Genomic DNA, 13,568 nt, shown 5'->3' on the forward strand with positions numbered 1-13,568 from the left:
CTCGGTCTTTCCAAAAATCATTAATTACTCGAAGCTTCTATGGATTTCTTCAGATAGCACTGAGTATGCTGTTCTTCTCTTTCCACCCCATCTGTGCTTAAACTATATACTTGTCGCAGAGTACTATAATTACAAGATTACGAAATTATCTCCTTTCCTGAACTGTTCTCCTTGTGGTAGCCAGAGGGTCCAAGTCCTCAGGACTTAAAGTGCCTGGGACATAGTGAGGGCTCCAAAATTATACAGTACAGGATGGTATATAGATTGGAGGGATTAGAAACTAGAGTCAGGGAAGAAAGTTAATTTTTATTATAATAGTCCAGGCATGATGTAATTGTGGGCTGAACTAGAATCTTGGCAGGAAGATTGCACAGAAAAGAATGGGTGCCAGAGGCATTAGTGAAGAAGAAATGTGAGAACTTGTCCATTGACTGAGTATAGAGGGAGAGGATGACCCTTGGCTAGCAAACAGGGATGAAGAAAGCAAGGCAACACCATTAAAAGAAAGCAGAATGCCAAGAGAAGAAACAGGAAAAGTTAGGAGTTTCTGATATATTGTGCTTCTGATGCCAACAGAACCTCCAGGTAGGGGTGTCCACTACAGATTTACAAATATAGGCAGGGATCTCAGGGATGGAGTCGGAATGGATAGCACAGATTTAGAATTTTCTGCATAGTTTTCTGGATGGTTGCAGCTGTGAAAATGAATTATTTTCTCTCTCTCATTTTCTCTCTCTCTCTTTCTCGCTTTCTCACTCTCTTGCTCTCTCACACACACAAAGAAAGGGAAAAAAAGGACTGAGAAAAAATATTGTGGGGGACTATCCAAATTATTTTGTACAGAGAGGAGATCAGAAGGTAAATTAGAAAGCGTGGTCAGAGATGCAGAGTAAGAAATAAGAGATAATATTACATAGACATTGAGGAGGGAAAAGAATGCCAAGAGATGACCTATAGCACAAATATTGCAAAAGGTAAAGGAAAATACTCAGAAAGATCATTTGAGTGTTATGAATAAATTTGATACATTTCAGCAGAAACTTCAGATAGATTATTTTTTTAATAAAGCAATGGAGGACAAAATCAGATTGAAAGATTTTCAGGAATAAATGGTTGGAGAAAACTGTGAGGAAGTGACCCACTCTCTCAAAAATGTGGTGTAAAAAAAAGTGAGTAAAAACAACAGTTCTAAGAATTGGAATCATTCATTCAATACATTTATTTGTCAGTCACTGCTATGCTGCAGACACTGTATAAGCAAGAATATATTGGGGTAAAATAGATATAAGAAGAATAAAAAGAAAAAAACCTAACATTAATTTAGTGACTTTTGTGTCCCGCTAATTGTATTAGAGACATTTACGCATCTTAACTGATTACATATATACTACATGGCATTTGATCAATATATATTTAACTCTTACCAATTGTAAAGTAACACTTCATATCTCCACTTTTACTGATGGATATATGCAATCTTAGGGACACAGGCATGACTTTTCTAAGTTATGGTAGGTAAATAAAGGAACCAGCATTCAGTAGCAGATATTCTGAGCTTCTCCACAGGGATCAATCAATACATGATCCAGGGAACAGGGATGATTTGAAGATCCAAGAGAGAAATGCAAACACTGTTGAATTAAAGATTTGGAGGAAATTAAGTGGGATGGGATTAAGAACACAGAGTGAGGGATCTGCCTTCGAATGTTGACCCTGTCAATATAATTTTGTTAGTTTCTCCAGTGCTGTGACATGAAAGTTAGAAGTGAAGTTTAAATGGAGATTTGGTCCAGTTGGGAGAAAAAGGGATATGTATCCTTAAAAGCTAACTTCTGGAATGGGTGTCTGTCTGGGAAGCAAATATTTAAAGTAGATAAAAACTAGGAATTAATGCAGACTAGTTTACTAGAGGGGAAAATACTAAGAGTGAAATAAAGTATATAACTTAAAGTAAGTGCACCATCCATAAAAATGGATAGCTTGATCCAATAGGTAGAAAGAAAAATATAAATAAGTATTTGTTGGGTGACTGCTGTGTACAAGATTATGGTAGACCATAAGGGAAAATTAACAAATTATATGACACATAACGGGTTGTGCTATTAGAGAGCCCATCAATAGATGGGTAAATGACTTACATACATAATACTTAAATAAGCAATATAATATTAATATAAAATTACTCTGTTAACTAGGAGAATGGGTTTCTCTCGATTCCATGATTAGCAAGGCATGATTAACACTTAATATAGAAGTTTTTAATATTCCATTAAAAAGATAATCAGACCACACCAGGCTCCATGCTCAGCAGGGAGCCTGCTTCTCTCTCTCCCTCTGCCTGCCTGTCTGCCTACTTGTGATCTCTCTCTCTCTCTCTGTCAAATAAATAAATAAAATATTTTTTTAAAAAAGATATCAAGCCAGAGTAAATAAGGTTTAGGCTGGCATCACTATTTACTTTATCTATGAAAGTATTTTAAATCTAAGCTGTAATAATTGTCTGTCCTAAGATAAGTGAATTTAATTATTTTTACAAGATAAAAACAGCTTCGATTTCTATATTATCTCACTATATGACAGTCAATGTAGTCATTTAAAGATTTTTGCAGACGTATTTTATAGATCTCAGTGAATGTAAAAGTATGAAGTTAATTCTCTGATTTTAAAGGAAGAAGAAAATTCAACCAGTCAACCAAACAACCAAAATACATACTATCAAATCAAAACAATAATTTCAAAGCTACCAGTACATCATTCTGGAAATACAGACAGGATTTTCTAGACCAACTTTACATTGATCACCATTGCTCACAAAGGTAGGGTTACATTTAGCAGTGCAAATCTGACATACTCTAGAAGACAGTATATCCTCATAGCATTTTCTTCTAGTACTTGCATTGATTTTGTAAGCATGCGGCTTCACAATTGTTTCAGCAATTGAAACATCTCAGACAAGGATACTGTTCTGCCACTGATTGGTGATAGTCTGCATACTATCTTTAGAGAAAGACTCCTTGCATGGCAGATAGAGATTTACTGGACTACAACACTACAATGGATAGGACATCTCTTCCAAAATTGTCAGAAACTTACTGAGCACTAAGAGATGACAGGCAAAGGGAAAAGTGCTTTGCAAGAGTTAGGACAGTATGCATTGATGGATATTGAGTATTTTTTGTTCTAGGCACTATTCTAAGCAGTCCACTTAATTGTTTTATTTGTCATCACAATAATTCTATCAAGTCAGTTTTATTATTTAGTATACTTATTTTATTGATAAGAAAACTGACCCTCAGAAGTGTTAAATAAGCTGCCCCACAATTAATAGTAGAGTCAGCTTCATTCCCAAGGCTGTGCTTTTAACACTAAGCTAAGACTTAGTTCTTAGGGTATGGATTCCATGATTTCTATGCTTTGGTGTAGGACAAGCAAAGGAGGTAGTATTTACTGGCGTTTTGAGGCTCATACCAGGAGGAAGGTAAGTTGAACTTGCCTCTCTCCAGGTGGTGCTGAGCGCAGGGACCCAAGAGGCATATAGTTATGACCTTGGGCAGAAATTTTCTCCATCCTTAATGATTTGATTGTATAAGCCTCTTGGAATTCAGCTCTGGAAGAAGGTCCCAGGAGTCTGAAAGAAGTTCGTGCATAGCCTTCCATCCTACAGCGCATGTCAGTGTCCATCTTCTGGATTTCCTCCTGTAACTCTGGCCAGAACTGCTAGGCTACCTAGGTGACTCTTCCTTCTACACCTGTCTTTCAAGCATTGGGAGGATTCCAAGGAGTCAGTTCTTGCCCTTCTTTTGTTGCTCTATACTCTCTCCTAAAGTGTTCTTATTAATTTTCTTGGTTTTAAATGTGCTCTAAGCATTGATGACTCCCAAATCTGTATCTCCAGCCCTGACCCTAACCTAAGTTTCAGACTTGTATCTTCAATGTCCCAACTGATACCTCCATGTGAATGACTAGTAGTCATCTTAAGTTGTGTTCAAATAAGAACTAGTTTCTCTCACACCTGTTTCTCCTCCAGTGTTACCTACAATGGTACCATCTGCCCAGATGTTCAAGCCAAAAACTTAGTAGATGACTCTGATTTCTCTTTTTCTTATTCCCACTTACAATCCAAATATTTTTCCAAATCTATTCACTCAGTTGTCATTTCTCCACCTTAGTACATGGACCTCCAACTTTTGTTTCAACCACTATATTAATTAGCACCTAAATGGTCTCACCGGTTTCTCTCCCAGTGGCTTCTTTCTACAGTCCTGCCTCCTGCAATCCAACCCAAACAGAACAGTTTATGCTGGTCCCTGTTTGAAATACTCCAATGGTTTTTCACATAAAAATAAAATTAAAAATCTCAATTTCTAAAAAAATAAATAAATAAAAATAAATAAAAATTTCAATTTCTTACCATGACCTGGGAGCCCTCAGATGGCCTACATGATCTGACCTCTGCCTACCTCTCTGGCCCCTTTCTCACTTTGGTCCATGCTCCCAAACCCTCCTAAAGACACCATGCTTACTTTCGTCCCACAGTCCAGTTCTTCCAGCCTAAATGTCACCTCCTTAGAGAGGCCACCCATAATAACCATACCTAAAAGTCCCTTGTCACTCTCTGTTATATAAGCCTGCTGTCTTTTCAAGGCTGCATTCACCATATGAAGTAATCGTATTTATGTTGTATTAAATTGTTTATCTACCTAAAAAAGAATGCAGGCTTGAAGAAAGTGGAAATGCTGCCTTGTCACTCATACTAACAACTCAATGCATGTTTATTAAGTGAAAAATACTTTGAGGCCTTCTACATAAGTCAGTCATCTCTACCAGTAGGAAGAGATAAATGCCAGTTTCCCAAAGTGATTTTGTAAATAGGAAATTAGTAACAAACAAAACAAATCCTTAACCAAATCATCACAATAGCAACATGCACAGCCCTTGACTGATAAGGCCTCTGAACCCTCAAATTCTCTCTTCTTTTTTTTTTTTTTTAAAGATTTTATTTATTTATTTGAGAGAGAGAGTGAGAGAGAGAAAGAGCGCAAGAGGGGGGAGCGGGAGAGGGAGAAGCAGACTCCCTGCTGAGCAAGGAGCCCGATGCGGGACTCGATCCCGGGACTCCAGGATCATGACCTGAGCCGAAGGCAGTCGCTTAACCAACTGAGCCACCCAGGTGCCCTCAAGTTACCATTTTTTAAATTTTATTATTATTATTATTATTATTAAAGATTTTATTTATTTGAGAGAGAGAGAATGAGAGACAGAGAGCATGAGAGGGGGGAGGGTCAGAGGGAGAAGCAGACCCACCGCTGAGCAGGGAGCCCAATGCGGGACTCGATCCCGGGACTCCAGGATCATGACCTGAGCTGAAGGCAGTGGCTTAACCGACTGAGCCACCCAGGCGCCCTCAAATTCTCTCTTCTGACCGTTACTGTCATAGCCATCTGATCCACTCTCATTTACCTAATATCAGTCTACAGAAGGCGGGGGTGATGTGTGGGTAAGAAATATTCATGTCTTCGAGACTTTTCTCTGGAAAATTTGGAAATGTTCATTTCTTAAAGTTTAGAATGGGCCTGGAAGAATGTGACTCAGCTAGATCCACCATTTGTAACAACCAAACTGCTTTCACATGCTCCCTGAACAAGGTACCATATTGTTTTTCGCCATTTTAAGTAGATGTAAGTAGAGTAAAATAAACTTTTTAAACTTTGAAAATATAAATATTCTTACTGGGGCTAGCGGTTGGGTTAAAAATGGCCAAAATTCTTTGATACTCCTCCCATCAAGAGGTGATGTGCATTTCTCCTCCCAGTGAATCTGGGCAGGTCATGGCTGCTTCAACAAATAGAGTATTATGGAAGTGATGCTGTGCCCCTTCCAAGCCTTTTCTCTAAGAGCACTGGCAGCTTTCACCCAAAGTTCTTGGAGCCCAAAGCTACCATGTAGCCCATTTTAGCTACCTGCTAAAGAACCACATTGAGAAGCCCTGAGACTACAAGATCAGAGACAGGGGTCCAGCTGAGCCATCCCTCCCAAGGCACCAGGCATTGAGTGAAGACATCTTAAACCCTCCAGGCCACCCAGTGACCAGGTAAATACCGCTAAGTGATACCAGTCAATCACATGAAGCAGAAGAATCTCCCCGTGAACCCTGCCCTACAAACGAATCACATGAACTACAAAATCATGAGATATGATAAAAATATAAATAAAATTAATATATTAAAATTTTAGAACACTAAATAAAATTATTATTGTTTGAATCCTCATTTTAGGCATAGTTGGTTATTTAACAGTAGGTAGCCACAATAGGGCTATGTGTTAATATTACAGATTTCCTAGCAAAATTAAGCATTATATTCATTTAGTCCAAAGACTGTTTCATGAGAAAAACAATCAAAATTTACAAAGGGAAATGTACTGACCTGATAACTGCATTTGTTGAAGCATCAGCATCTGAGGCATTTACCAATAACACATCTGTTCCAGTTGGAGCATCTTCAGAAATTGTGGTGAAATACATTTTACTGGCAAAAGTGGGGACATTATCATTGACGTCATCTACTATGACACTGATTGTTCCAGTTCCAGTCAGGGCAGGGGATCCTAGAAGGAAAAGAAAATCAAATTTTTAATGTTTATAAATAACAAAGATAATAGCAAATTTAACAATGACTCATTGGTAGATAGCACTACTGAAGAGACTTTAGAAAACATCTCAAAGTGAAATTTCTAAAGGCTACAAGCAGTGGAGTGATTTTTAATTTTGTTACAAGAAAAGTATCAAAAACTAATGATGTACTATATGTTGGCTAACTGAACATAATTAAAAAATTGATTCAGTTGATAAAAAAGAAAGAAAATATTTTCATTTATCAACTAGTATTTCAAATATTTCCTGGTGATACTGCACAAAAAGAGTATGTCAACCTCTCATTCTATTTTAAAGGTGCTGATTCAGCAATGCAGAACACAACAATATCATTTAAACACCACAAAAGAGGCACTGCTGGTTTCTCTGAAATTCCATTAAAATAGCTCAGTCCAGATTTGGAGAATATCCATGGGCACTGAATAGCTGGCCAACTGACAAGGCAAGAAAGCTAAATTCCTAGTCGTGACTATCAATGTTAATATAAAAAATTGGGGTTTCTAAGTCTTTAGATCCCCTTTTCTGTACTAATACTTGTTTGTAAAGGAAAAAGATAAAGCTTCAAGTGATGTCTCAAAACCACAACCCTCCACTTGTTGGAAATAACATGTCAATGAGCTAACTTAGAATTACTTTTGTTACATTTATTTACTATTTAATATAAATGTGAAACAGTCCTTTTTTATTTCTTGTTCCAGTTCTGTTATCAACATATAATGAAAAGCCAACATTTAACAAAACCTTGGCGTACATTGCCCGTGCTACGCAAAGTTAACAGACTCTTTGTGGTGATGTGAATCAGATGCCGTATTTGGTTAGATTCTGTAGGTTGTCCCACAACTAAAAGTCAAATCAACTGCCTTTAGATGCATTTTCAAAATCATTTTTCAAATTTTAACTTCTCTAAATAAGAACAATAGAACTCTGTTTAACTGTGTTTATCTAAAATGAAACAAAGCCCTGAATACGCTCCTTCTCTGTTTAAAATATTAAAACTTTTTCCCATGAAAATTATTTCTTCTTATATGAAGTTTAAATTCTACTTATTTCTAGCACTCAACACTTTTTTAAAAAAGCCATCCATTCACTGACTCATTCATTTCTCTGTAAAATTTTTATGGTGTGACCTTTTACTCTCACAGAATGGTGTTGCGATTCACAACCTTCTATATTCTTTTTTCTAGTAATCTTGTGATTTGCTGATATTTCCTTTACTACTATTTAAACTTTTTCTATGTTCTTATATTGTACTTACTGATGGTCTGATACCAAGCCAGCTTGTATGCTCAAACGTATAGGAACCAAAATCAGCAGACTAGAAAATTATGGACCCCAGTGGGTTTGGTGATCTGTTATTTTTGTGCTCTATACAAGGAAGCTCAGACTATGTTAGATGAAAATGTGCATGACCAGTTGAGCTGGGCACTGTAATGAAGCATGATCACTCCCAGAAACCTATGCAATTAAATTTAGGCTACATGGTGATAATTATTGCCATATATATCTTTCTCGGTAAGATATTTTACATTAAGCCTTCTATTTACACAAACATATTTTTAAATTCGTGACTGCCAAAGTCTTATCTTTTATTTCATTTTATTATTTATTTATTTATTTATTTATTTATTTATTTTTATTTATTTATTTTTGAGAGGGGGGGGAGAGAGAGTGCACATGTGGTGAGGGAGGAGCAGAGGGAGAGGAAGAGAGAGAATCCTAAGCAGGCTCCCCGGGGAGCACAGAGCACAATGCAGGGCTTGATCTCACAACCCCAAGATCATGATCCAAGCCAAAATCAAGAGTCAGAAACTTAACTAATTCAGCCAGGCGTCGTAAGTCTTACCTTTCAGATGTTTGATTTTATACTAAAGGGAAGAAAATTAGTCCTCAGTATTGCTTATGTGTATAATTAACTACAAACTTACTAAAATAGTATAATTGCCTTTTCACTAGTCACTTAGTGTAAATAATGGTAAAATGATTTCACAAATATTTCACACACAAAATAGATTTGGAGGTATTATAAACACTGGAGAAGCACATCAAAATAAGACTTTAAAAATTTCACTCAACACATTAATAATGATTATATCAAGTGCTTATTGAGTCCTTAGGTATGCAAGTACTGGTTTAAGAAGTTGACATAGATTATCTTGTCTAATCTCATCAGTTAGTACTTCTGCTCTCTCCATCTTATGTTTAAATAAGCTGATGATTAGGTTAAATGACTTTTCAAGGCCATAGATATAGTGAGGAAGCTGGGATTTAACCCACGTGACTTGGATGTGAAGATGTTTGCCACTGGCAAAAAGCTGGAAGGTGTTGTTAGTATCTGGACAGGTGCCACTCAGGGAAATGTGCTCAGACTTTGGACAATCTGGGCCCAGAAAACAACACAAGTCATGAGTTGGAGGAAAAGGCGCATCTGTGAGGGAACTTAGTTATTTGCCAGTTGATGTTTGTGGGGTATTTGGAGACAATAATCTTGTTAGAGATTTTGAATTTCTTTTTTTTTTTTAATTATGTTATGTTAGTCACCATACAATACATCATTAGTTTTTTTTTTGTTGTTGTTCTTTATGCCACTGATTTTTTTTTATTATGTTATGTTAATCATCATACTTTACATCATTAGTTTTTGATATAGTGTTCCACGATTCATTGTTTTCATATAGCACCCAGTGCTCCGTGCAGTATGTGCCCTCCTTAATACTCATCACCGGGCTAACCCATTCCCCCACCCCCTCCCCTCTAGAACCCTCAGTTTGTTTCTCAGAGTCCATTGTCTCTCATAGTTCATAGAGATTTAGAATTTCTCACAAGAGTCATGTTAAAGCTAACTAAATATCTTCGGGGTATTATTGATGACCAATGTTTGGCCTAAATCTCTTATGTGTGTTTAATTATATATAATTTGGTGAAATGGAAGTTAAATATCTGCATCATGTTAGTATCTCTTCCTCTGGTTACACTGAAAAAATGTAAGTAGAGGATATCTATGCTTTAATGTGAGCGAAAGAGGCTGTCATGGGAAGATGAGTGTGTATACTATGATGAATTGAGAGAGGGAATAACTAAATCAATGTCCTAGAAGCAAAGGATAGGAGGAGATGGAGGGCTCTTTCATATCTTCTACTGACATTGAACTCTACTCACTAAGTTTCAGTCTCCTTATCTGTAAAATGGGAATAATAAGCACAGAATCTACCCCAAAGAAGTATTGAGGGAAATGTAACATGCTTAGCAGAGTGACTGGCACATGGTTAAAATGCATTCTTTATTACTCCTTTTTCTTGTATTTGCTTTAGAAACAAGAAAAATTAAAAACTGACTTATAGAAGGTTCGTTTTTAAATCTCACAGATTTCAATATCATAATTCCCAGGATTTTTGTTCCCCAACAAAACTTCTGAGTCAGTTATATAATAATATTATTTAGGAAAATATTTGAGCCATCCTTTCCTCTTAATGATTCTTTTGTAGTATAACAATATGAGACACTTAGCTTTCAAAACTTTCATAGTTTTGTGGAGGACATGTTGCTTGAAAATTTAAAAATAAAAAATTTGATAACTTACAGTGAGAATTTAAAGAAGACCTACATATTTCTGGTATACACATTGCTCTCTAATCAACAATATATACTTAAACTTGTTAAGAAATAACCCAGTAACTGCCAACCAAAGGTTTTGTCTTTGGTATTCTAAAGTGTCTGATGACACACATATGGAAAACCACATAAAATGATGACTAACTCATTTGGTCAGGAACATGTGATTTCTTCCTTTGTCTATAAACTACATAAATATTGTTGCTGTTATGTCTTCTGAATTAGTAAGCAAAAAGAGAAAAAACATTGTTTATGCAGGAAAATGTTCAGCAAGTTTAATCTCACTGTCTTCATACCCGAGAAGGTCTAATTTTCCAGAAGATTTTAAAAGCACACCAGTAACAACAGATGGTCCTGGCTTGAAAGCAGCCACATAGATGGTTAAATTTGGTTAGATTCTGTGGGTTGTCCCACAACTAAAAGTCAAATCAACTGCCTTTAGATGCATTTTCAAAATCATTTTTTCAAATTTTAATTTCTCTAAATAGAAACAATAGAGATCATATCAACGTGGGGACTCTTCTCAAGCAAAGAATGATCCCCAGATTCCCCTACTCTCCCCTTAGTAGCCACCACAACTCACTTTATAAGTACTTAGGGTTCTCTTCCTATTTTCTTCATGAACTGATAGAGTGAACCACAATTTCTCCAGTGGTCTCCCTTTCTTGTTGCCCCAAAGGATGTGCATGCAGGTCTTACCTACTTTTTTCAGTTTTACAAGGAAACCTTACAAACACATTGTTCTAACTTTCTAAGTCTTTTACTGAGATTTAACTAACCCTACATTTGAATTCTGCCTCCAATATATTTTACTTTTGTTCTTGGGAATGGGGCCTACCACCATACACCCAGATCCCGCCTCATTTTTTTCTACTGATAGTGTGAGCTCTGGAAGTCACTGCCTCTCAACTTTAAGCAGGAAGATGAAATCAAGAAAGAAATATGGAATCCCCTCTGATTTCAAATAAGTTTCATTTCTATATCACTCATCTCAGATGAAAGACACAAGTTCCCTAGTCATTGGCCCACACAAATCTTAGCCTGTCCTCTTACCTACTAATTGAATAATGAAGTCATGTTTTCATTGTTGCTTTTCTGTGTTTGCTTGTTTTTATACTCTACTTCTTAACTGTGTGAAGAAGTGGTCTAGGGTCTTTATGTTCCTGTTTCCTAACATCTTTCTGTTATATTCCTTGTGAAGTGCTACACAGTGCTTACTATTACTTTATCTTTAGTCCAGAACTTTCTGTTGACTCCAGGCTGGTACATGCAACTGACTACCTGTTGTCGCCTCTTGCAAGTTGCCAAAAAAGCCTCAACATTCCTATGTCAAAAAATGAAATATCAATTATTCTGTGTAAACTTAGCCCATATTTTTTATCTATAAATGGAAATATAAATGAATATATACACATACTTGTATATATATATGGTTGAACACTTACTTGAAATCAGATACATATGGTATATATACATATATGAAACTTTTGTATGTATTACTCATTTAATATACAGATTCCATGATGTAGGTATTGTTTAATTTTTTTGATGAAAAATTAGACTCAAAGAATTTAAGCAATTTATTTACATTCAGCCATAGTGGAAAGAGCAAGCCAATTTTGAACTCTTAAAAAAATCTTTTTTTAGTTCATTGGGCTCAGATAAACTATGCCATTCTTATTACAGATGTTTCACTCTATATTATCATTACTATCAATGCACTTCTGCCATATCCTCTATTAAGTTATAAGCTAATTGAGAGCAGGATAATTTTATTTAATTCATCTTTATATAAACCCATACTGCATACCATTAGGCCGTGTCCTCGTTCTGTAGTCTTTTCCTTTGATTCTTTATATGAAATCTGGTCTAGTGACTGGCTGAAAGTTCAAAGAGCTGAATACTTCTAGAAATATACATCTGGGAATACAGGCCTTAGCCTAAGCCTGGGGTCAGAGAACAAGACTGCAGACAAAGGTCAAAGTTTTGGAGATAGTCTACTACTTATAAACAGAGGGTCCCAATTAATCCTGAGTCCCAGGAGAAGAATCAGAATACGAGGGGCCAATGTTTAGTTTGAATAGATCTGATAATGATGAATTATATAGGCAGTGGCGTAATAGGGCAAGATTTTTCAATTTCATCTGGGATTGATTTATGAAAAACAGATGCAATCAGAAAGAAGAGGCAGGATGTAATGACACAGACTCCTAGTGGCTGATGGGGGGCCAATGAAAAGGGTTGAAGATACAAATGAAATAAAAAGTTAAGGTCTCAGAAATTTGTAACCGTGGAGGCTAGGAGGTGCAGTGGACATTTCAAATATAATTATGAGTCGGAAGACAAAAAGAACTTCAAATTTCATTTTGTAAAATTTTATGTATTGTATATATACACATTCATGTGTATACATATGTATATATGTATATACATATACATATAAATGTAAAATAAACATGAATAAATTGATAGAAACCTGGAATTTTTAAAGCAAATAGCAAACAATGCACATGATTCTGAAAAGCATTCTTAAAAGTGTGTGAAAATAAATTACGTACACAGAGAAAGAATATTCACAGCTTAATCTTCTGAAAATCCATGCTACTGTGGGTAGTTCCATGCTTTGTCTGAGTCATACTCTATATTTTTGAATTTGGGAAATTATTAAGTAAGTTAAATAAGCATTAAGCCTTTTGACACTGGTGGCTTAATAAGCTCAAATATATCAAGATAAAGTTCAAGGTAATTTATAATAAGATGTTAAAAAGAAAAAAGTTTCAGACAACTGCTCTATCAGAAAATACATCTTTAGTAAGTGTAATAAATGAATCTAAATGAGTAATTAAAGTTCAAACTGCAGGGAGATTACATTTTTTATGTTAGCCCTTATAAATTAAACATACTTTCGTGAAATACGAAAAACTGTTCCGCAGAAATAAAAATTTTTGCCTAACTGAAATCTGTTGCTTTGCAACAAAGCCGATTTCATTCTTGACATCAAACATTTGGTGAATGGGTCCTCTGACTGGGTGTGTGTTTGTTGTAGTAAAGTATTAGCTTCTTTTTTTCTTTCCCAGGAAGTAAACACGGTTTTCTCACAGTTCGTAAGCCATCCACTGAAAATGCACTGAATTTCAGCCATTCTATAACAACATTGGAACTTTTGTGGTGAGATTTAAATTTGAATTCAGCAAATGTATAAAGCAAATAAGTATGGAACATTTAAATATGACCGGAAGTTTAATATTTTAGAAATTACATTTTATAATGTAATTTATTTCTGCTAATTAGTTCTACAAATATATTT

The 13,568-nt window shown here is 35.7% G+C and overlaps 1 protein-coding gene across 2 annotated transcripts in view; it reads right to left on the bottom strand.

The window, feature by feature from the left end:
* FAT4 (FAT atypical cadherin 4) overlaps positions 1–13,568 on the bottom strand; it is a 175,533-nt gene that overhangs the window by 47,344 nt on the left and 114,621 nt on the right. For both annotated transcript variants that reach the window (XM_081811919.1, XM_081811918.1), the window contains one exon: positions 6,426–6,606. In XM_081811919.1, the coding sequence (XP_081668045.1) occupies positions 6,426–6,606 (181 nt within the window). The remainder of the gene's footprint in view (positions 1–6,425; positions 6,607–13,568) is intronic.

This window comes from Leptonychotes weddellii, chromosome 2 (genome assembly GCF_054177405.1).
Source record: "Leptonychotes weddellii isolate Sample4059 chromosome 2, ASM5417740v2, whole genome shotgun sequence".
Taxonomy (NCBI): domain Eukaryota; kingdom Metazoa; phylum Chordata; class Mammalia; order Carnivora; family Phocidae; genus Leptonychotes; species Leptonychotes weddellii.